We start from the raw sequence: 25,866 nt of genomic DNA, 5'->3' as shown, positions 1-25,866 counted from the left end.
TCACTTTAAATCTGTGCCCATTCATTCTCGATCCTTTTTATGAGCGGCAACATTTCTCCCTATCTACTCTGTCCAGCCCCCTCATGACTTTTAACATCTCTATCAAATCTTTTGTCCTTCTCTTCTCCAAGGAGAACAGTCCCAATGCCTCTAATCTATCCTTGTAACTGAAGTTTCTCGTCGCTGGAACCATTCTTGTAAACCTTTTCTGCACTCTCTCCAATTCTTTCACATCCTTCCTATAGTATGTATATACATAATATTCCAGCTGAGGTCTAATGTCCTACTTCTTATGTAAGTTCAACATAACCTCCTTGCTCTTATACTCTATGCCCCTATCAATAAAGCCCAGGATACTGTATGCTCTGTTAATTGCTCTCTCCACCTGTCTGGCCACCTTCAATGACCTATGCACGTATACACCCAAGTCCCTCTGCTCCTGCACCCCTTTCAGAATTATACTCCTTATTTTATATTGTCTGTCCATGTTCCTCCTATCAAAATGCATCACCTCACACTTCTCTACATTGAACTTCATCTGCCGCCTATCTGCCCACTCCACCAACTTGTCTATGTCCTTTTGAATTTCTACACTATCCTCCTCAAAGTTTACAATGCTTCCACATTTTGTATCATCTGCAAACTTTGAAATTGTGCCCTGTACACCAAGATCAAGATCATTAATAAATGTCAGGAAAAGCAAGGGTCCCAATACCGACCTCTGGGGAACTCCACTACAAACCTTCCTCCAGCCTGAACAATATCCATTGACCATTACTCTCTGTTTTCTATTACTCAGGCAATTTCGTATCCATGTTCCTACAACAGTTTTTTGAACAAGGGTGTAATGTTTGCAATTTTCCAGTCCTCTAGCACCTCCACTGAGTCTAGGGAAGACTAAAAGATTATGGCCCGTGCCCCTGCAATTAGCACTAATTCCCCTCAATATCCTACCCCAAATGTCTGGTATTCACATTCTAAATTTAGTTTTTGCTTGCAAAGCTTTTAAAATAAGTAGTTTTATTTGCAGCACATCCTTTAGTGGCATGACATTGCGGTAAGGTTATTGTAAGGTGTATGATGGTTGCTAGGGGCTGATTGGTGACAATGATAAGTCACAACGTAACAGAATCGCTGCTAATTAGTTTTCTCAAATATGTTTTCAAAAAACTTTTGTGAGAATTGGGTTTATGCTCTGGGCAAAGTGGTTAGTGTTGCTGCCTCACAGCTCCAGGGACCCGGGTTTGATCCTGACCTCAGGTGTCTGTGCAGAGTTTCCATGTTCTCCCTGTGTCGGCGTGGGTTTCCTCAGGGTGTTCTGGCTTCCTCCACCTGTCCAAAGACATGCTGGTTGGGTGGATTGGCCACTGTAAATTGCCCCTCAGTGTGTGTGCGTGTGAGTGTGTGTTGTGTGATGGACTGGCGTACCTTCCTGGGTGTACCCCGCCTAGTGCCCATTGCCTGTCGGGATAGACTCCGACTCCCCGTGACCCTGAATTAGGTGAAGAAGTTCTGGAAAATTGAGTGAGTGGGTATCTGCTCCTTCTTTATGTGCAATACATTGGCATCCTTGCAAGTACTTGAGTTTTTATCATAAAGAATTTATAGCTTATGAGTTGAAAATTTGGAGGTTGGTTTCCTTTCAATTTAGACCATAAGACCATAAGACATAGGAGCAGAAACTAGGCCATTCAGCCCATCGAGTCTGCTCCGCTATTCAATCATAGCTGATAAGTTTCTCAACCCCATTCTCCCGCCCTCGCCCCGTAACCTTTGATCCCCTTACCAATCATGAACCTATCTATCTCGGTCTTAAATACACTCAATGACCTGGCCTCCACAGCCTTCTGTGGCAATGAATTCCATAGATTCACCACTCTCTGGTTAAAGAAGTTTCTCTTCATCTCTGTTCTAAAAGGTCTTCCCTTTACTCTGAGGCTGTGCCCTCGGGTCCTAGTCTCTCCTACTAATGGAAATATCTTCCCCACATCCACTCTATCCAAGCCTCTCAGTATTCTGTAAGTTTCAATCAAATCCTCCCTCATCCTTCTAACTCCATCGAGTATAGACCCAGAGTCCTCAAACGTTCCTCATATGTTAAGCCTTTCATTCCTGGGATCGTTTTTGTGAACCTCCTCTGGACCCTCTCCAGGGCCAGAACATCCTTCCTGAGATACGGGGCCCAAAATTGCTCACAATATTCTAAATGTGGTCTGACCAGAGCCTTATAAAGACTCAGCAGCACATCCCTGCTTTTATATTCTAGTCATCTCGAAATAAATGCCAACATTGCATTTGCCTTCCTAACTACCGACTCAACCTGCAAGTTAACCTTAAGAGAATCCTGGACTAGGACTCCCAAGTCCCTTTGCACTCCAGATTTCTGAATTCTCTCCCCATTTAGAAAATAGTCTATGCCTCTATTCTTCCTACCAAAATCACATTTCCCCACGTTGTATTCCATCTGCTGCTACTTTGCCCATTCTCCTAACCTGTCCAAATCCTTCTGCAGCCTCCCCGCCTCCTCAATACTACCTGTCCCTCCACCTATCTTTGTATCATCTGCAAACTTAGCCAGAATGCCCTCAGTTCCTTCATCTAGATCATTAATGTATAAAGTGAAAAGTTGTGGTCCCAACACTGACCCCTGCGGAACTCCACTAGTCACCGGCCGCCATCCTGAGAAGGACCCCCTTATTCCCACTCTCTGCCTCCTGCCAGACAGCCAATCTTCTATCCATGCTAGTACCTTGCCTCTAACACCATGGGCTCTTATCTTACTGAGCAGCCTCCTGTGCGGCACCTTGTCAAAGGCCTTCTGGAAGTCCAAGTAGATAACATCCATTGGCTCTCCTTTGTCTAACCTACTCGTTACCTCCTCAAAGAATTCTAACAGATTTGTCAGGCATGACCTCCCCTTGATGAAACCATGCTGACTTTGCCCTATTTTACCATGCACTTCCAAGTATTCTGAAATCTCATCCTTAATAATGGACTCTAAAATCTTACCAACGACCGAGGTCAGACTAATCGGCCAGTAATTTCCCCTCTTTTGCCTCACTCCCTTCTTAAACAGGGGGGTTACATTAACGATTTTCCAGTCCTCTGGGACCCTCCCTGACTCCAGTGATTCCTGAAAGATCACCACTAACGCCTCCACTATCTCTTCAGCTATCTCCTTCAGAACTCTGGGGTGTAATCCATCTGGTCCAGGTGATTTATCCACCTTCAGACCTTTCAGTTTTCCTAGCACCTTCTCCTTGGTAATGGCCACCATACTCACCTCTGCCCCCTGACTCTCTTGAACTTTGGGGATGTTACTCGTGTTTCCACCGTGAAGACTGATGCAAAGTACCTATTCAGTTCCTCCACCATTTCTTTGTTCCCTACTACTACTTCTCCAGCGTAATTTTCCAGCTGCCCAATGTCTACTTTTGCCTCTCTCTTACCCTTTATATATCTAAAAAAACTTTTACAATCTTCTTTTATATTACTGGCTAGTTTACCCTCATATTTAATCTTCTCCCTCCTTATTTCTTCTTTAGTTGTCCTCTGTTAGTCTTTGTAGGCTTCCCAATCCCCTGGTTTCCCACTGCTCTTCGCCCCATTGTATGCTTTCTCTTTAGCTTTTATGCTGTCCCTGACTTCCCTGGTCAGCCATGGTTGCCTCATCCTCCCTTTAGTATGCTTCTTCTTCCAGGGGATGAATTTTTGCTGTGTCTCCCAAATTACTCCCAGAAACTCCTGCCATTGTTGTTCCACTGTCTTTCCTGCTAGGCTCATCTCCCAGTCAATTCTGGCCAGCTCCTCCCTCATGCCTCTCTCTGTAGTTGCCTTTATTCAACTGTAATACCGTTACATCTGATTCCAGCTTTTTCCTCTCAAATTGCAGGGTGAATTCTATCATATTATGGTCACTTCCTCCTAAGGGTTCCTTCACCTTAAGCTCCCTTATCAAATCTGCCTCATTACACAACACTAAATCTAGAACTGCCTGTTCCCTAGTGGGCTCCACCACAAGCTGCTCCAAAAAGCCATCTCGTAAACATTCTACAAATTCCTTTTCTTGGGATCCACTACCAACCTGATTTTCCTAGTCTACCTGCATATTGAAATCTCCCATGATCACTGTAACCTTGCCTTTCTTACATTCCTTTTCCATCTCCTGGTGTATCTTGTGCCCCACATCCTGACTACTGTTTGGAGGCCTGTACATAACTCCCATTATGTTTTTTTTTACCTTTGCGGTTCCTCAACTCTACCCACACAGATTCTACATCATCTGACCCTACGTTATTTCTTGCTATCGATTTAATTTCATTTCTTACTAACAAAGCAACCCCACCCCCTCTGCCAACCTGCCTATCTTTTCAATAGGATGTCTATCCTTCGATATTTAGCTCCCTGTCCTGATCCCCTTGCAGCCATGTCTCCGTGATGCCCACCACATCATACCTGCTAATTTCAATCTTATGGTCTTATGGTCGTACTAACTTATGGAAATGGTCATACTTTGCTGTAGCGAGCACAGTAAAACAATGTCTACTAGCAATTTGAAGAATTCCATTTTAAAACCTGGGGAGGTTTCTGCAATATACATGGGAATGGTTATTAAATCGACTGCTCATTAAATACCAATCAAGAATGAAAGATGTGCTATTCAAATGGTATTTGGAGACATTTAACAATGATCTTTATGAGAAATTTTGATTGTTAGTCATTAATATTCTGCCTCGCCTCAGGCTTATTATAACAAGAGGGGAGATTCATACCAAATTGTGTTGCTTAAGCTTACGTTTATTAAAATATATTTAAAGGGGCCTTATTGACGGGTAAAAGTTCCTCAGAAATTATTGAATCAAGTTTGTGGTTGAAGGTGCTTCAAATGATGTGGCTTGTTCAGCTCTGTATGTTCCCCTCTGAACTCTCCTTTTCAGAAGATAATGTATTAGGTTATGGTTGCAAATGTACCTACAGACCCCAGTATCTCATCCGTAGTTCAAGTGTGAACCATTGAAATATAAACATAAATCCCATTGAAAACTAAAATTTGACTTATCCCAAGCAAATCCGACAAATATAATTTCCAGTCAGGAAACTATTTTCTTGGTCTGCTGCTATGTTCAGAGAAAATTCCTTTCACACTGCTAAGCTGACTGGACACTTTTTAAGTCTGTAAATGGAAATTTAACATCCCTTTTTGAGGATATCCACATTTCATGCTTTTTCTATACATACAGATAGCAAAAGCAATGCTGATCAGTGCGCAGAGGTCATTTTATTGCTTTGCTTTGAGATGCCCTGCTTTTAAACCATAAAAAAGCCTAATATTTTTCAACCACAAATTCTCCATCTCTCAAGAAAAGTAGAATCTTCAACCTGAAATGTCGAGCACTGGGAAAATTAGTAAAGTTTTAATTGGAACAATAGTGGTTCCAGCTTGAGGGCATTACTTGTGATCTTCTTCCTTCACTCAATTCCTATTTACTTTGAACTCTAACGTATTTCGAAAAAGCTCTCACACTCTGTTATAAAAATAATAACTGGGTCCTTTTTTAAATTCATTTATGGGGTGTAGGTGTTGCTGGGTAGGCCAGCATTTATTGCCCATCCCTAATTGTCCTCAAGAAGGCAGTGGTCAACTACTTTCCTGAACCGCCAGAGCTGTTGTGGTGCAGGTACATCCACAGTGCTGTTAGGGAGGGAGTTCCAGGATTTTGACCCAGCGACAGTGAAAGAACGGCAATACATTTCCAAGTCAGGATGGTGAGTGGCTTGGAGTGGAGCTTCCAGGTGATGGTGCTCCCACGTATCTGTTGCCCTTGTCCTTCTAGATGGTAGCGGTCGTGGGTTTGGAAGGTGCTGCCTAAGGAGCCTTGGTGAGTTTCTGCAGTGCATCTTGTAGATGGTACACACTGCTGCTACCGTGTGTCAATGGTGCAGGGAGTGAATGGCACCCCTTCCACAAACAATCAAGCAGATAGCTTTGTCCTGGATGGTGTCAAGCTTCTTGAGTGTTGTTGGAGCTGCACTCATCCAGGCAAGTGGAGAGTGTTCCATCACACTCCTGACTCGTGCCTTGTGGATGGTGGACAGGCTTTGGGGAGTCAGGAGGTGAGTTATTCTCCACAGGATTCCTAGCCCCTGACCTGCTCTTGTGGCCACAGTGTTTGTGTGGCTAGTCCAGTTCAGTTTCTAGTCAATGGTAACCTCCAGATGTTGATAGTGGGGGATTCAGTGATGGTAATGCCATTGAATGTCAGGGGGCGATAGTTAGATTCTCTTTTGTTGGGGATGGTCATTGCCTGGCACTTGTGTGGTGTGAATGTTACTTGCCACTTGTTAGTCCAAGCCTGGATATTGTCCAGGTCTTGCTGCACTTGGACATGGACTGCTTTAGTATCTGAGGAGTCCGGAATTGTGCTGAACATTGTGCAAACATCAGTGAACATCCCCACTTCTGAACTTATGGTGGAAGGAAGATCATTGGTGAAGCAGCTGAAGGTTGTTGGACCTAGGACACTACCCTGAGGAACTCCTGCAGTGATGTCCTGGAACTGAGATGATTGACCTTCAACAACCACAACCATCTTCCTTTGTGCTAGGTATGACTCCAACTTGCTGAAATATTTGCTGCTTCTTTAATGTCCCAGTGTGAGCCTAAGTTATTCCATGCACCAATGTAATTTCAAAATCTCACTATTTGAATGAGCAGAAAATATCAAACCCTTCTCTTTATTTATATCTAATATTTAATAATTGTTTTCAGACATAGTTGAGCAGATATAAGGCTTCCAACAAGCTCGGTTTTTCAGCTGGTTGAAAAGAAACTCGAGGTGTGTCTTGGTTTAGGCAGTCAGCAGTCCTGTCAGAAAAATCGGTGCCTAATAAATACTCAAATGAGAGCCTTATGATGTTGTTAGAATCCAAACACCACATTTGTGTAAATCAGGGCTGCCATTGCTACTTCCTTAACTCATTCATAAATCATGGGTGGTGCAGATAGGAGGAGTCCTTACCTGTTTTTGTTCAAATGATTGCAACTATTCAGAGGATACCTTGCTGTTAGTCACAAATAAAATATAAAATGCTGGAAATACCCAGCAGTTCTGGCATCATCTGTGGAGCGTGAAACAGTCCTAAAAGCCAGGATTCTGTTGGGCCAACAGGAGTCTCACTCAGTGATTGGAGTTCTGTGGGGGAGGCCCGATAGAATCCGATGCCTTTCAGACGCTTAAGGGCCACCATCAGGTCTTCCTTGCGATTGAGGTCCCCAGTGCTGCAAGTCATGTTGTTCGAGAGCTGCTGGCCAATCAGAGATCAGCAGCTCCCCATTGCCTTCAGCACTAGCATGAGCAATGGGGAGCTGGTGGCAATGCATCCACCAGAGGTCCAGGGTAGAAACATAGAAACTCGGAGCAGGAGTAGGCCATCCGGCCCTTCGAGCCTGCTCTGTCATTCATTATGGTCATGGCTGCTTATCCAACTCAATAGCCTGCTCCCGCTTTCTCCCCATATCCTTTGATCCTTTTCACCCCAAGAGTGATATCTAACTCCTCCTTGAACGCATACAATGTTTTGGTCTCAACTACTTTCTGTGGTAACGAATTCCACAGGCTCACCACTCTCTGGGTGAAAAGATTTCTCCTCACCGTGGGACTAAAGGCGGAAAGGGGATTGCAAGATGGGGGTCGCAGGTGAAAGGGGATAAGGAAATGGCTTTCACCCTTCCCGATGTTGGGTCCCTCGATTGGGCACAAGTGGCTGACAATGAGGGACTCCTGTTACCAGAGGCTGCTAACAAACCTGATAGGGTTTGCTGGGCAGCCTTCAGAGGGTGTGGGAAAGCCATGAGGCTCCCATTTAATCCCTGGGCCGCCACTGAATTTCAGTGGGCTCATGGATAATGGGTGTCAATTGGTTCATCAATGAGCTCAATTGACATCCTGTCACCGGTGACCAAGAATCCCACTTCGGCCCCTTCCGCCCTCCGACTTAATCAGGAGAGGTTTTGCTACCACTGCCGCGGGGCCTCTTCCATAATGAAGTAGACTGGGATGCCATGTTTCGCACTGTGATAGGCTGCATTAAATTCAATTCAATATTTCTGATCTGTGCCCTTTCATCCAAGCTGTGAAAAGTTAGAAATGTAACAAGTTTTGAGCAAGTGAAAGGGAGGAATAAGTGGAACAAGAACAAAATAGAAGGCCTGTAATAGGCCTGAGGGCGATAGACAATAAATGGCAAAAAAGTTTCATGGTACAAGGTCAAAGGGAGTGGCAATGGGACAAGTAAAGAAACAAAAGATGTGTCCAGAGGAGGTGTGAATGGTAGGATCCTGAATATCTGCCATCTGAAAGCAAAGAAAAGGAAATGAGAGAAACAAGGACCAGGGAAAAAAACAGTGAAGAAAATCTTTGCTTCCAATTTGCACACCCTTTTCTTGCTACCTCTGACTCTTCACTTCCCTTCCTTGATTTTTCTCTCTCTCTCTCCATTTCTGGGGATAGACTATCAAACAATATTTACTATAAGCCCACTGCCTCAGTTATCTTGACTATGCTTCCTCACACTTCACTCTCTGTAAGGGCACAGTTCCATTCTCCCCATTTCCCTGACCTTGTTACACCTGTTTTGACAATACAGCCTTTCATTCCAGCACTTCTGTTATATCCAGTGCCAACAACAGTCAAGGAGTTCAATGCTATCCAGGACAAAGCAGCCCACTTGATTGGCACCCCATCCACAAACATTCAATCCCTCCACCACCGACACACAGTGGCAGCAGTGTGTACCACCTACAAGATGCACTGCAGGAACTCACCAAGGCTCCTTAGACAGCACCTTCCAAACTCATGACCACTACCATCTGGAAGGACAAGGGCAGCAGATGCATGGGAAGATCACCACCTGGAAGTTTCACTCCAAGCCACACACCATCCTGACTTGGAAATATATCGACGTTCCTTCACTTGCTGGGTCATGGATGTCAGGGCCCTCAACCGTGTCTGTTCTATTTCTTGTACTTCTGCTTTTGTATCTTTCCCTCCCTCTCAGAACCATGATTGGCTTCCTCTTGACCTCACTTTTCACCCCATCAGCCTTCGTGTTCAACTGACCATCTTCTGCCATTTCTGGCACATCTAGTGTGATGTCATCACCAAACACATCTCCCCTTCCCCTCTGAGCATTCCAAAGGGACCATTCCCTTTGCAATATGCTGGTCCACTCCTCAATCACTCCCAACACCCTCTTCCCTTCCTATGGCACCTTTCCATGCAAAAGCAGGAGATGCAACACCTACCCTCTACCTCCACCCTTCTCATTTTCCAAGGCCCCCCCTTTCTGGTGAAACAGCAAATTAATTGTTCTTTGTTCAACTTAGTATACTGTACCAGCTGCTCACACTGTGATCTCAACACTGGGGCGACAAAACATCTTTGTTCAGTCCACAAGTGTGACCCTGAGCCTCTGGCCACCTGTCATTTTAATTCTCCATCTCGCTTCCACTTTGACCTTTCTATCCTTGGCCTCCTGCAGTGTTCTAATGAAACTTAATGCAAGCTTGAGTAACAGCAACAGATCCTTCAACTGAGCACTTTACAGACTGCTGGAGACAACATTTCGAATGGCAGCTATTCACGGTCCTGCCATTCACACCTCCGTTAGGCATGTCTTCTGCTTTACTTGTCCCGACCACCGCCTTTGACATTGCACCTTGAAATTTCTCTTGCCCTCCACCCTATCACACACTTTTCATTTTGTTCTTTTCCCCCACTCTCCCCTCTTTCACTTGCTGAAAAATTGTTACATTTCTAACTTTCCCCAGTTCTGATGAAAGGTCATAGACCTGAATGCCTGACCTGCTGAATATTTCCAGCATTTTCTGTTTTTATTCTGGTGTTATAAAATCCTGAAGTGGAAAAGTACAAAAAAAAAAATCAGTTTTTAAAAAAATGAAACTTCTTGTGCAGGAAACTGAAGGGAACCAGTTTTGATGCAACCAAGTTGAAGGTGATGACGGGTGAATGGTTTGCTGAAGTTAAATCAAAGCGCTTTGGAGACATTTCCAGTGGAATAGACCTCCTGAAGAATTCATTTTACAAAAAAAAGATACCAGGTAAGTCTTCCTAGAAAATTTTTTGTTTTCCAATTTACTTTCCTCCTTGAAGTTATCGACTCATGCTATATTACAATTCTGAAGATGCTGACATTCCTGAGGTATCTTGGCCATATTATGTGAACTCTCCCTTCGCCCATCGTTTTTAGTTGTGCTTTCAACCAGACTGGACACATTGCTTTCTCCACTTACCTCCTTAAGGGCCCACCCTCAACCTTCCTAATATCTCCTGTTTTGTCTAAGTGCTCATTTTTGTCTGATAATGGCCTGGACTTTTGTCCGTGAATCAAATGCACAGAGTTGGGATAATTCCTGGCTCCACGAGCCCGATTTTTAAAAATGGCTGCCTGGACATCAGATTTTCAGTCTGGGGCAGCAGGCTATGTTGAAGCCACTATATCATTGATGACCTTGGTGGGAGGTCAATATCACACAAACAGCTTATATGTTCATTATCGCATTGCTGTTTGTGGGAGCTTGCTGCGTCCAAATTCTCTGCTGCTTTTTCATTGGCCGCTCAGTCCTTTGAGATGTCTGGTGGTTATGAAAGGCGCCATGTAAATGCAAGTCTTTTTTGTAATTTTGTAGTTGTTGTTGCTGTAGACATTCAAGGAATGGTTTTCCAGATGCTTGATCCAAGTGTGGAGTCACAAGCATTTATATTAATGGATGGGAGATCATGAGGAACATGCCAATTATAGTCCCAGTACATGCTCACTATGGGTAAGGCTCCATGCTAGGACCGCACATTTACAAATTCATCCTGAATGCAATGCCAATGGGCTATTGTATCATAGTGGCATTGCAGCCAAACCTCATCCTGACCTCGCATGAGATACTCACATTCATGTTCTGGCAGCAGGAATGAAAGAATGTCGATCAGAAGGAATAAACCTGCTCAGTTTTTCCCCTTCCTAGAATTGTAGAATTAAGCTAATTGTAGTGCCAATTACTCTTGCCCTGTCAGGTATCAACACAGACCAAGGATTAATATGTAATCTTTCTTGTCTGTATGGCTCAGTTCTCCACTTTGCTTATCAACTATATCTTTGGGCCAGTGGAGTATCTGTTCTGACATCTGCGCAGACAATTTTCTATAATCACATTTAGAATTTTAATCTCATTATAAAAGTCTAAATTTGCAAAAAAAAAAAAATCTTGTTATAATCTTGTCCTAGGGTAATGCTGAGCTTAATGAAATTCTGATCAAATAAAATTCTGATTGTGATCACTTATAGGTGCTTCTAAGATGCATGCGTATAGACAAATCTCATTTTTGGAATGAAGATAAATCCAAATAGGAAATGGTCCCAAACAATTATCAGTGTCCTTTGCACTGTCTGATTGTTGGATATTGATTCCATATTATTATTGCTTTTCATTTGCATTTTTTTGACTGCCACTTACCTTTTAGCAAATCTGTTTTGCGTAGTTGAGCACATCTAATAAATTTGGACGTAGTGCCCAGCATAAGAAATTTGATGTTCAGGATTGACTGTTTATTTCTCATATGCAGTTGTTCAGGATGTTGCAGTGAAGGCATCAAACAATGCAAATGTGTTTCTCAGCCCAAGCCCTCGATATCAAGATATTTCTTCAGAGCCTGAAGCCTTCAAGTCAGATAAAAGGTAGGAAATATTTAGAGAAATGCATAATACTTATATTGCAAATGAATACTGAGATGGTAAAGCATTTTCATTTCCGGAGTTAGAAGAAGGGAGGAAATTGTTTCCTCAGGATGAAGAAATTTATGGCCTGAATTTTACCTTTGGCGGGCGTGCCTGATCGGCGGGCCTGGGAGCGGTCGGGAAACGGACCGTTGACCATAATCGGCCCCGAACGCAATTTCACCAATTAATGGCCAGCCAGCGAGCAACGCTGATGCAGGGCATCAGAAGTGTGATAACAATTCATACAAATGACCAGGCTTTACAAATTTGTTATATGCACGAGTGGGTGGCGGAATGACAGGAATCACATTTGAAAGAATCAGAAGTTTTTTTTTAAAAAAGAAAGACTGTTATTTTATTCTGGTTTGTTCTGACCTGGAGGTGTAAATTTTCCAATCTATAAAATTCTCTCATCAGCAACACTTCAGTTTGACATCAAAATGCCCCTATGTACAATGATTAAACTGTCTGGCATTAAAGGGCGAGGTCATATCAGCTAACAACATCATCAACAACAACACATTTGATGCCTGTTTTTTTAGATATGGCTGTAGTTTGAAGTGCAGACCATCACCACAGCTGGAGAGAGAAGCAGTGAATGGAAGAGTTGGGGAGTGGGAGGTTTGGCGAGAGGAAGGATCAGCGAGAGTGTGGGTCATGGAGTTGGAATGTCAGTGGCAAAAGGGCGGGTTAGGGAGCGAGAGAGGCTGAGAACAGGAAGGTAGGCGAGAGGAATGGTCCGCAGCAACCAGGATGGTCAAAGAGTGGGATGCGTGGTGAGTGGAAGGTTTGGGAAGCAGGATGGATGGGTGAGTAGGATTGGCAGCGACCAGGAGGGAAGTAGAAAGTTACCATTTTGTTTATATTTTTTAATTGATTTTATTTCATTTTAAAAGTAATTTCATTTACCAATTTGGGAATTTAGCAATATAAAGTATTTCAACTTACAGGGTATAATGTTTTAATATTTTTTTCTGAATAGAAAGGTCCAACAGAACCTAACGACAGCTTTTACAATGGGTGGGATGGGAAAATGTGATTCGCTAAAGTTGTTTCAATTAAAGCTGTGAAGAAGTGTCATACAGACTCGAGACGTTAACTCTATTTTTCTCCACGGATGCTGTCAGATCTGCTGAGATTTTCCAACATTTTTTTGTTTTTATTTCAGACTTACAGCATCCGCAGTATTTTGCCTTCACTTAAAGTTGCACTTTTCAGGACTGCAGCAACAACTTTAATCGAGAGAATGTTGGGGTTGGGGGTGGGGGTAGGGCAAGAAAAATAACTTTTTTAAGATCATTTTTTTCCGTACTTCTCTTGCAACTTCTGTGCTTTTCTCCCATATATATTGCACTGTACACATAAATGAAACCTCATCCTCTTCTGCTTTTACTTGTCTATAAGTACCTGACTCCTCAAAGTCTGTCCACCATCTACAAGACACAAGTCAGGAGTGTGATGGAATACTCCCCACTTGCCTGGATGAGTGCAGCTCCCACAACACTGAAGAAGCTGGACACCATCCAGGACAAAGTAGTCTGCTTGATTGGCACCACATCTACAAACATTCACTCCTTCCACCACCAAGGCACAGTAGCAGCAGTGTGTACCGTCTACAAGATGCACTGCAGGAATTCACCAAAGCTCCTTAGACAGCACCTTCCAAACCCCATGACCACTACCATCTAGAAGGACAAGGGCAGCAGAAAGATGGGAACACCACCACCTGGAAGTTCCCCTCCAAGTCACTCACCGTCCTGACTTGGAAATATATCGCCATTCCTTCACTGTCACTGGATCAAAATCCTGGAACTCCCTTCCTAACAGCACTGTGAGTGTACCTACACCACATAGACTGCAGCAGTTCAAGAAGGCAGCTCACCACCACTTTCTCAAGGGCAACTAGGGATGGGCAATAAATGCTGGCCTAGCCAGCAAAGCCCACATCCCATGAATGAATAAAGAAAAGAAAAAGCATTGATTCTAAAACATAAGGCGCGATGTGAAAAGTACGGATAGCTCCCAAAAACCCATTCTGTCATAGAATTGGAGCAGCACCTCCATCAAGCCCCATGTCAAATTGACTGACCCCAGTGGATTTCCTGGGGTCAGCCAATTTGAACGGTCCTGGCAGGAAGCCGTATCTATGTTCATGCATTCTGGGGGGAAGGGGTGGCAATAAATGGAAGGTGCTATTAGTGAATATGATTCGGGTGAGTTAGTTATGGACAAACCTGGCATATCTGTCTGAAGACCAGTAGAAATTATAAAATTGGCTTCATAGAGAAGAAATTCTCATTCAGCTAGTAAAATTCTTCTGGGTCTGACATCTGTCATAGGTGGTACTGCACATCTGTCACTTGCTAGCATACAGCAAGTACCTTGAGGAAGGCAACAGCAGGAATTCTGGTGGAAAATGTCATCCCATGGGTTGCTCTGCCATTAATATTGTCAGATATCAAGGGGCAAATTGCAACACCCATCCACTCCTATCCCCCCAGGAAATCACAGCAGAAGGCACAACTGGCTGGTGCCCATATGCCACTAAGTCCTGCTGCATGGAAATCAACTTCCATACCAGATGTGGGACAAATTTGTCAGGAAATACAATGACTTGGGACCATAATCTCAGAGCCTTAGATTACCAACCATTTTATTATTGACAAATTATGAACAGTTTAATTCTGTGAGCCTGTGCTCATTAGGAAATTGGGTTGTGTCACACTCACGCCATGCCCATCAATGTATGAAGACAATTGATAGTTTTTACTTTTTTAAGAAATAGCATGGAATAAGGACAATTCACCTTGACCCAAGGTGGAATCCAGGAGGTCAGGTGACTTTTTGCGATTTCTGTACAGACTGGAGTTAACTCCTATCTCTGAAAAGTCATTAAAATGTAAATGTCCACATGGAGGACACTCCCTTGAAAAGACATTCAGGTTGCAAGATCATTTGTGGAAATTATAGCTCCTATTGTCTGGACAGCTACAGAAGCTCAATTACAATGCTCGCCCCAGACTTGGGGCTGAATTTTGCCCTTGACGGGCAGGCGGGCTGGACCTACTTGGCATTGGGCAGGCAGCTAATCGCCGCTGCCAAAATGGGCCCCGCCGCCATTTTAAGTGGGCGGGCCAATTAAGGCCTGCCCAGCATGTCGCCCGACAGGAAGCACTATGCGCTTCCTGTGTGAGCGGGAGGGGGGATTCCCCAACTGCGAGAGTGGGCTCTTTCGCGTATGCGCACAAAAGAGCGCACATCTTCCTGAGGCTAAGTGGTGCCTCAGGGAGATTGATGAAAGGTTGTGAAAGATTAAAAATAGAACAATAAAAAAATCATTAACATGTCCCCCTCATGTGAAAATGTCACACGAGATGGGACACGTTAATGAAATAAACAAAAACTTTATTACAATTTTATAATTCCGATATCAAACCTCATCCCGCCACTTGATGAGGTTTGTTAAAAAATCACTTACCCGCCTGCCCGTTGGGCCCATGCGCCGAGCCGAAATTTGCACAGGCCCCTCAAAATCCTCGTCAATTGCTGACTTAATGGCCTTAGCAAGGCCTTAAATTAATGGTGGGCGCGCGTTGCGTTGCATAGCGCACCCGCTGACCTAAATACCACGATGCCGCGCACTGATGTCGGGACGCTCACGCGACGTCAGCGTGCAACATTTTAAGCGCTGACTTGCGGGCTCCGCCACCCGCACGTCAGCCAGAAAATTCAGCCCTTGGTGTCTGCAAACTCCAGAAACCTAACAAAGAGAGGTTTGTAGAAACTATTTTTTCATAAGCAAGTGTGAACGGCCACCATTCATTCCCCATTGTGTTGCAATGCTTTTGACATCAAATCATTGTATACACAATGAAAGTATTGATTCTGTAGTCACATGATTGAAACCTGGCTTGAGACAGTAAATCTTATTATTCCAAGGACAGGCCAGAGCAGGTCACTCTGGGGGATGCAGCACAAAGGGGACCACCACCCAGCAAGAAGAACAGAACCCACCTAAACAGTCAGTCAGCTCAGGCATTGAAGAGAGGTGATAATTTGATTTCACCTACAATAGTATATTTCTTCTCCACAGAAGGCCGGCCACAACTTTGTATGACAACCCAGAAACTTTCAACCTTCATTTATCTTCAGGCTTACAACGGTTTCATCTTAAAGTACTGATTATGGACTTGTGATTTTTTTTCTCTTGGTATGCTGTCAATAATCTAAGTGCACATGTCATCTCTAGAACTCCTCTTTTCTTCTATGTATGTTTCTGTGTGTTTGAGAAAGTGAGTGTTTTGTTGCTTTTGGGTGTTGTGTAAATAAACATTTATTCTTTCTTTCAATTTAAATTTATCAGAAAGCCTGTTTGTGTCTATCCTTTAAAGTCACAACACTCAAAAGGTTTAAAACACTCCTTCTAAAAAGTATATCTTGTTGCGAACAACCTTGAGGTGAGGAAAAAGGGGAAAAGTTATCCCGCCACCTCTCCCCCTCCATTGAAACTTTTGAAATTTGCTCTGTGCCGGACTGGTTAAAAGAGGAAACAACTTCATCCTATCAGCATGGATTGGGATTCAAACCCTGATTCCAGAAGTAAAGGGATACTGTTTAATTCATTCAGTAATAATATTATGGTTATTATTCAAAATTTATGTATTTTTACTTTTTGATCATTAAGGACTGAAATTCCCTTTAATGTTACTATCACTCTGACTTTCTTTAAACAGGCTATTAGAAGAAACAGAATCCAAACCACAGGCAAATGCGACGATGTCTCAACCTCAGCTTCAGGTTAGAATCGGGTTCCTGACCTATTTAGCTGTAGTTAAAAATAAATGCTGCCTAGTCCATTTATAATACCCTGGCTGAGAGGATGCCAACGTGGCTTGCTCCCATATTCCTGCCAGTAAATTCCTGTAAACCAGCTGCTAAAATGTGTATGACAGCAGCCTGAGGTGATTCCTTCCCTCTAGAGAAACCATGTGCCTTCCTATGACAGGACAGTTGAAATTGGGTACTCAATGAATCTATGGGAATTGAGAGTTAAAACTAGTCTTTGTGTTTGTATTATCCTCAACCAAAATAAGGTTTGAAATATCTGTACACACCTAGTAGTTGATGGCAAGATAGCCTTATATATAATTTAGAAAGAAATTAAATGTATGTTGGAAACTCCAGGGAAAGGTGAAGATTCAGAGGACCCCTGTGGATTTTTAAAATTTATGTATACAGCTGACTTCTGAGATTAATAATCAAGAGCAAGTACGTTATACTGGAATATTTTAATAGGTACATGTTCCTTGTTTAAATTTGGGTGCTCTCATCCGTCCATTCCCTTGGAAACATTGTCTGAATGTTACTGCAGAGGCTGTGCCTTGGTCAGTCTAGCTACACAGGGATTAAAGGTTGGCTGATTTTCAATTTATAAATACGACTTACTGGAACTGATAGTGGACTGCAAAAGCAATAACAGTTGCAAATTTAAGTAGCTAAAAGAGTTATTGCAGATGCAAATGGTGAAATCATTTTGTGCAGATTGGATTCTGATTTAATTTTTTTCCTCAATATTTTCCTCAAATATAGGCAACAGTAAACAGATATAAACCGAAAGATGAAGCAAGGACATGGAAAGGTACTGAACATTTATGCAGCTATTTTGAGAGACAAATTTAAGAAGCGTTGAATTTCTTTGCTTGAATGTTTCTGTGCAAGTCATTAATATTGTGCAAGTTTGAAAAAAGCTTTACAAACAATATGAAAGAGAAATATCTGAGCTCATTAACTTGTTCCCATAACCATTCCATATATTCATTCTTTAAACACTACCTATTTACCTAATGAGGTCCAATATCAAATATTCTCTAGCTGTGGAACTAATCATAATTTCTCAGGTTGAACCATAAGCCATTTTTATACTGACACTGTTTCTAGTTTCAATTTTGTAAGACAAGGCTCCATGAACTGGCATCCAGCCCTTTAGCCGGTTTTATATGGGTCCACTATTCATCAAGACTGGGGAACCAAGATAGTAATATAGATGGCAGGATTTAACATAGTAATGCTGGTTTCTCAGAATCCAGACACCAAAACAGCACTAGCATAAAAGGTAGCTATAAAGTATGGTCACTGCACATTGAGTTAAATAGTGGTCTTCAGAAACTCATTACCCAGTTACATCTATTTCACAGAATCACAGAATCTTTACAGGGCAGAAAGAGGCCATTCATCCCTTTGGCTCACTGAAAGAACATTCTACCCAGTCCCACTCCTCTGCCTTATCCCCGTACTCTTGCACATTCTCTCTTTTCAGATAGCCATCCAATTCCCTTTTGAATACCTCGATTGAACTTGCCTCCACCACCCTTTCAGGAAGTTTGTTCGAGACCCCAGTCACCCTCAATATATATCAAGAAGAGCAAGGGTCCCAACACTGACCCTGAGGAACTCCACTACAGACCTTCCTCCAATCTGAAAAACAACCATTTATCTCTGTTTCCTGTCACTCAGCCAATTTCTTATCTAAGTGCCTACTCTCCCTTTTATTCCATGAGCTAGAAATTTGCTCACAAGTATATTGTGTGGCACTGTATCAAATGCCTTTTGAAAATCCATATACACCACATCAACAGCATTCCCTTATCAACCTTTTCTGTTACCTCCTCAAAAAACTCCAACAAGCTAGTTAAACATGATTTTCCCTTACTGAATCCATGCTGCCTTTCCTCAATTATCCCACAACTGTCTAAGTGACTATTGATTTTGTCCTGAACTATCATTTCCAGAAGTTTCCCGACCACCAAAGTCAAATTGTCTGGTCTGTAGTTGCCGGCATTATCTTTGCACCTCTTTTTGAACAAGGGTGTAACATTTGCAATTCTCCAGTCCTCCAGCACCACCCCTGTGTCTAAGGAAGACTGGACGATTATTACCAGTGCCTCTGAAGTTTCCACTCTCACATCCCTGATTATCCTTGGATGCACCTCATCCGATCCTGGTACCTCATCAATTTTAAGTAAAGATAGCCTTTCTAATACCTCTTCCTTCTCATTTGTAAATTCCTTGAGTGTATCAGTTACCTCCTCTCTCACCTCGGCCAGGGTAGCATCCCCTTCCTTTGTAAAGACAGATGCAAAGTGCTCATTTAATACTTCCACTACTTCTCCTGCCTCCACATGCAAGTCTATACTTTTATCCCTAATTCTTTTACCACCCTTTTATTATATACATGCTTATAGATGACCTAGGGATTCCCTTTTATGTTAGCTGCTAGTCCCTTTTCATGCTCTCCTTGCTTTTCTGATTAGTTTTTTCACTTCCCCTCTGGCCCTTCTACATTCAGCCTGATTCTCATTGTATTTTTACCTGCCATCTGTCACGTGCGCACTTCTTTCTTTTCATCTTCACCTCTATCTCTCTCGCCATCCAGGGTATTCTAGATTTATTTGTCCTACCTTTCCCCGCCAAGGGAATATATACCTTGACATTGCTTGCAATACTATCTCTTTGAAGATAGCCCATTGTTCAGCCACCGTCTTTTCCGCCAATATTTGATTTCAACTCATTCAACTCAGATACATTCTCATCCCATTGAAGTTGACTTTCTCCCAATTAATTATCCCTGCTCTGGATTGCTCCTTGTCCTTCTCCATAGTCAACCTTATGATACAATGGTCACTGTCCCCTAAATGTTCTCCCATTGTTATTTGATCCACTTGGGCCAACTCATTCCCCAGAACCAGCTCCAACTGTGCCTTCCCTCTCGTTGGACCGGAAACATACTGCTGCAGAAAATTATCTTGAACACACTCCTGGAACTCTTCCCTCTTCTTGTCCCTTTGCACTATTCCTATCCCAGTCTATATTTGGATAATTGAAGTCCCCCACTATAATTACTCTGTAATTCTTGCACCTCTCTGTAATTTCTTTGCAAAATTGTTTCTCTACATCCCTTCCTCTAGTTGGTTGTCTATATGCTACACTGATCAATGTTATTGTCTCTTTTTCATTCCTTACCTCTAGCCAGAGAGTTTCCGCCCTTGACCTATTTGGAACATCCACTCCAGTGTTGTAATACAATCTTTAATCAATACTGCCACTGCCCCCACCCCGCCCAACCTTTTCTTCCTTTCCTGTCTCTCCTAAATACCTTGAACCCAGGAATATTTAATGCCCAGTCTTGCCCTTCTTTGAGCCAGGCCTTTGTTGTAACAATAATATCAAAGTTCCATTTGTCAACCTGTGCCTGTAGTTCACCAGTCTTATTAACCACACTCCGTGCATTCACATACATGCACATTAATCCTAATTTAGGCTTTTTAACTTTCCCTCTTGCTCTGATTCCATCTAATAACTTACTATAGCCTATTCTAGTTCTGTCAAACTCTCCAAGTATTCTATTAACCTTGATGATGCTACTCTCTGATATATCCTCCTTATCAGTTAATACTTCTCTATTTCCCACTGGTGGTTTTTCTCCTCCCCACTCTGAATTTCCCCTCAGGTTCCCATCCCCTGCCAATCTAGTTTAAACCCTCCCCAACAGTACTAGCAAACCTCCCCATGAGAACATTAGTCCCAGTCCTGTTAGGGTGTAATCATCCTTGTGCAGGTCCAACCTGCCCCAGAACCAATCCCAATGCTTCAGAAATCTAAAGCCCTCCTTCTTACTCCATTTCTCCAGCCACATATTGAACTGCTCAATCTTCCTATTCTTATGCTCACTAGCATGTGGCACTGGATGCAATCCTGAGATTACTGCTCTTGAGGTCCTGCTTTTTAATTTCCTTCCTAACACCCTAAAATTTGCTTTCAGCACCTCGTGCCTTTTCTTGCCTATGCTATTGGTCCCAATGTGGACCACGACCTCTGGCTGCTCGCCGTCCCCCAAAAGAATATCCTGTAGCTGCTCTGTGAAATCCTTGACCCTGGCACCAGGGAGGCAACATACCATCCTGGAGTCACGTCTAAGGCCGCAGAAATGACTATCTGCTCCTCTAACTATGGAATCCCCGACCTCTATAGCACTTCAACCCTTCCACGACCCCGGGGGGGTGGTGGGGGGGGGGGGGTGGTGGATGGGGCCTGTGGGCCATGAACTTGGCTTTTGCTACAGTTTCTGAGGAACCACCTCGCTCGCCAGTATCCAAAATGGAAAATCGGTCAGAGAGCGAAATAGCCTCAGGGGATTCCTGCCTGCTTCTCTTAGAGACTCTGGTGGTCACCCATTCCCTCTCTGCCAATGCACTTCTTAGCTGCAGTGTGGCCACCTCTCTAAACGTACTATTCAAATAATCCTCAGCCCTGTTGATGCACCACAGCAATTCCAGCTGCCGCTCACGTTTCTGCAGCTGGTGACATTTCCTGCAGGTGTAGTCATCGAGGTGCTTTGTGCCTGCACAACTTCCCACATCCCTCAAGATGCACATTCCACACGGCCAATTTGCACTGACATACCTTAGACTTTATATGAAATGTTTATTCCCCTGTCTCTCACTAATCATCTTCTCATCTCCCTCAGTGCTCTTTATGAAGTCTCACTACTCTCTCCCTCTCACACCTCTTTATGAAGTCTTGCTGAAGTCCCCGCCACACTCCATGCTCTTTTTAAAATGAACTTCTAATTTTTTACACCCTTTTTGCTGTTCTGAATGGGACATTAAACAGAGACCTTGGCTATTCAGATGAGTTTAAAATATTTCATGGCATATTCAAAGATAAACAGTTTCTTTAACTATGATCGGCATAAAGAATCTTTGGAGGTCTGCACTGAATAGAAAGCCGGCAGATAATGGGTTTCTGATACAGCAGTAAATTTAGGAATTATTTTAGTGGCTTTTTAATGAGACCCATAAAACAAAACTGCTTTCTAGAATCTTTGACTGGGAGATTCCTTTTGGCTGCTTCTGTTCCACCGGTGTTACTTTGCTGGAAATGCGGCAGAAATCCCATTTAAATGAGTAATGCTGGCAAAGCAGGAACAGCTCTTGACAAATTTCACAGCCATAGGATCTGAATTTCACAGGTGGCGGCTTGGTCATCACACCCCTGTACTGGCTCGCTGAAAGAGTTAGCCACTTTTCTAACTAGTTTTGTAGGGAGTCTCAAGGATAACGTTTTAAGTTGACTTCAATGATTCTGTGGTTCAGCTGGGAGCTGCACTTGAAGTAAGACTTGTTGCTGTATCTCCAACATGCACTTGCGTCAAGTGCAGCTATCCACTGGGAATGATAGAGCTTTGTGTTTACTCTTGTAGTACCAATTGTGCCTGTGTCTCTGCCTGCGTCTTTGTGTATGTAATATATATTTATTTGCTATTTATGAGTTGCCTTGGTGTAAGGTTTTCGTGTGGTCTTGGGAAGACCCAAGCTGTCCATTTTTGCACCTTCTGAAATGCAAATCTGCCCCATGTGTGACTTTTCTCAGCATTTTTGTCTTTTCTCACAGGGTCAGGTTTACAGTGCCTTTTGCGAGCTGCCTAGAGTGTGTGAGGCATGTGGTTGTGAAGGGGGATCTCAATTCACCACTACAGCAGCCCAGCTCCCAACATCATTTAAAGGCCCCCTAAACATCACCACTCAGTCCCCTCACCCCCCCACCCAATGTCACCCCATGACCCCTCAGGCAGCCCATGCCACGCCATGTCCCCTCACATCCCACCTATGCCACCCCCATTCCCCCTCTCAGACTGTCCATGCCATCTGCATTCCCCCCTCAGATCTCCCCATATCTATGCCCCTTCCGTTCTATCTAAGATCCAAAATCGAACCTATGCCCTCTCAGATCCCATATGCCACCTCATGCTCCCTCAAACCCCACCCACCTGCTTCCACTCCCATGCCCCCCAGACTGTCCATGTCACTTCCATGCCCCCACAAATCCCCTATGCCATCCCATGCCCCCTCAGATTCTCCTCCAATCCCAGATGCCTCCTCAGATCAGAACCTCATTTAGCAGCAGTAACTAGTAGGTCATCAACAACTCAATAAAGATAATACGGTTATTCGTTAGAAATGAACACCTAACCACACAGGAATGCCAATACGTAATAGAGTACAACTATAACAGATCATGATTGAAATTCAGTAAGAAGTTGAAGAAGACTTAGGAAAGTGAGAACATTTAGTGAAATAATTTGCGCATAACCCCGCAGAAAATTACATTATTATAACAGAACGAATGATATGTTCTTGTTCATGAATCATAGATGGTGTCAGTCTGGCAAGTGTAATGTCACATAAGTAACATTCCTTTTAGTTCTCTACTCAACATGGCACACATAATGTAAATGTGAGAGCGTCTCATTAAAAATACATCTATTTCATAACAAACATGATGGATGGTGTATTAGTGCTAATGTTGATGAATTATGCTTGAAAATACTTTTCCAATTCTGGTAATTCTAACATCTGGCATCTCATTTTTGATTTTCACTAATGCATCCATTGTAATTCATGCTGTAGAAAACTAAGAAAGAAATTGCCTATAAAGGTTGGTTTTGGTTTTAATCATGCTAGTGGTGTATGTAGGAGGGGAGTCTCAAAGTAAGGTAAAAATGTTGTTCAACTGAATTAGTTCCCAACCCCTTCAAAAAGCTGAGACAAAAGAGACAACTCAATAGTAAGCGAGGTGGAAAAGTAAGCTGTGGGGAGGACAGTGAGGTGCAAAGAGATATATACAGGTTAAGTGAGTGGGAAACAAGATGGCAGATGGAGTATAATGTGGGAAGTGTGAGGTTATTCATTTTGGTTCTAAGAATAGAAAAGCAGGATTTTTTAAATGGTGCAAAAACTTGGAAGTGTTAAAGTTCAAAAACAATTGGTTGTGCTTGTACAAGGAACACAGTAAGTTATCATGCCGATACAGTGAGCAATTAGGAAGGCAAATGGCATGTTGACCTCTACTGTAAGGGGATTGCAGTACAAGAATAAAGAAGTCTTGCTACAGAGTTTTGTTAAGACCACATCTGGAATGCTGTGTGCCGTTTTGATCTCCACATTTTAGAAATAATGGCCAGAATTTTTCCGTTGGCGAGTTGGGGGCGGGGCCTGATCGCCGATGGGAAAATGACTGGGATGACATCAGGAGGAACCCCTTTGCATATGCAAATAAGAGGCCTAACATATGATTTAGGCCCCCACTTTCTAGATTGGTTTACCTTAAGGCCCTCAGTAAAACCAGGCCATTACACCACCTGAGACCTACAAGGTAAGTTTTTTCACATTTACTTGACCCCATATTCAACAAAAACTCAATTCTCTGCCGACTCACTTGATCAGAGACACACTCCAGCTCACCCTGATCACTGCCTCCCCAACACCTCACAATCATTACCATTCCTGCCCCCTACTCAAATAACCACTCACCCGCCCTCCAACCTCACCGTTGCCCCACCCTCTCCCTGTACAAAGGATCTCCACCAATCCCAATGTCACTTACCTGAGGCCCTACACAAAGATTGCAACAGCCTGACTTGGCACTCCTTTTCACCTGAGGGCTTGCGGGCTCCATTATAATGAAGCCCAAGGCCCAAAATTTGTGGCACCATCAGCCTCACTATTCAGGCACAGGACAGGAATCCTGTGTGTTCAACAATGGAGATGCCCGAATTTCTAGACCATGAATACATGCCAAAATATAATTGTTCTATCAGAAATAAAGGATAATTCCATAATTCCCTTTTCCCAGCTCAGATTGACATGTAAAAGGTTTCCAAATTGTGAAACCATGGATATGCAGTCCACTATTTTCTATCCATTAAAATACAATATCCAAAGATTTGCTCACATTGTGGAATCATTCCCTATAATGTTAATCATTATAATCAAGTGATTGAACTGCAGAGTATTCTCTGTGTCAACCATGAGTCACCCTTTTATGAAGGACAGTGGTCAGGACATGGTGAAGGGTTACTAAAACTCTTTATAATAGGATACACTTTATAGTATACTATAATAACTATAACTTTATAATTATAAAGATGCTGCTGGGAGTTGCCATTATCATGTGCAGAGAATTGATTCCTATGCAACAAGATGCTGGCAACTGAACTTTTATTTTTATTGCCCCTGTGCAATTCTGGTAGAGCTTTTCAAGTCTGAACATTAACCAGGCCTCAATGGTCCTCAAAAAGCAATTATTTTGTCTAATTTTCAAATAGATTTTGGTATGGGAAAGACTCAGAGCAGTGGCAAAAAAAGACAAGAAAGTGCCTTTTTCTCTGCAATTGCTCCACATGTTTACTTCTGTGTGAAATGATGCACACATAGGAAAACATGGCTCTTATTGTTACAATAATTCGATTGAGTTGCAATGTGGTATATTAGGTATAATTTAAACTGGCTGTGTGAAATACAAATCTCAAGTAGGTCAATGCAAAGACAGATTTGACTGAAAGTTATCTCTGTATTGATTTAACACGTGTAGTGGTACTAAGTACTGTCAGTCTGGTAAGTCATCATGACTTCAATTAGTTTTGCAACTTCAGTCATCAAAGCAAAGAAAAATATTCCGCTGGTTATTCATAGCTCTTTGTAAATTCAGAGCTATTCAGCATGAGAATGCTGTTCAGTTCAGTTACTATATATGTCCTACACAATTGTTGCCTGGTTGTCAGATATGTAAGCTTCAAATCAGCTTTAGATTCTAGTTACAAAGTCTATTATTCCAATTCTCATTGGAGTCTGTTTATTGCTAAACAACCACATTCTGCTAATTGAGGTGTAATTACATGAAGCCATTATGGTAGCTCCTGCGATAATATATTGAGCAATTCTTTGCTGAATTAGGAAAAATAGAATTGTTACATTTTGATAAAAGTTGTGAAGAAGAGAGTCAAATGAAGAAGATTAAAAAGTGAGTCACCTTTAAACTAGAATGGTGAAATTGTGGAATAAACTATCTAGAAGGCAATGGATGCAACTATTGTTGAAATAGTTACAAAACACTGGATAGATATTTAGCTTAGCAAGTGATTGAAGAGAATGAAATATACAATAATAAAATAAACACTGAATTGTATTTTGATAGCCTTTCCATAACCAGGGTCATGTCTTGAAACACATTATGGGACAG

General features: G+C 42.6%; 1 protein-coding gene across 3 annotated transcripts in view; it reads left to right on the top strand.

The window, feature by feature from the left end:
- LOC144680794 (synaptotagmin-like protein 2) overlaps positions 1–25,866 on the top strand; it is a 272,148-nt gene that overhangs the window by 124,497 nt on the left and 121,785 nt on the right. For all 3 annotated transcript variants that reach the window (XM_078542176.1, XM_078542177.1, XM_078542178.1), the window contains 4 exons: positions 9,975–10,124; positions 11,637–11,748; positions 16,524–16,587; positions 17,380–17,428. In XM_078542176.1, the coding sequence (XP_078398302.1) occupies positions 16,567–16,587; positions 17,380–17,428 (70 nt within the window). In that variant the 5' untranslated portion in view covers positions 9,975–10,124; positions 11,637–11,748; positions 16,524–16,566. The remainder of the gene's footprint in view (positions 1–9,974; positions 10,125–11,636; positions 11,749–16,523; positions 16,588–17,379; positions 17,429–25,866) is intronic.

This window comes from Cetorhinus maximus, chromosome 5 (genome assembly GCF_964194155.1).
Source record: "Cetorhinus maximus chromosome 5, sCetMax3.hap1.1, whole genome shotgun sequence".
Taxonomy (NCBI): domain Eukaryota; kingdom Metazoa; phylum Chordata; class Chondrichthyes; order Lamniformes; family Cetorhinidae; genus Cetorhinus; species Cetorhinus maximus.
This window is presented reverse-complemented; position numbering and strand designations above follow the sequence as displayed.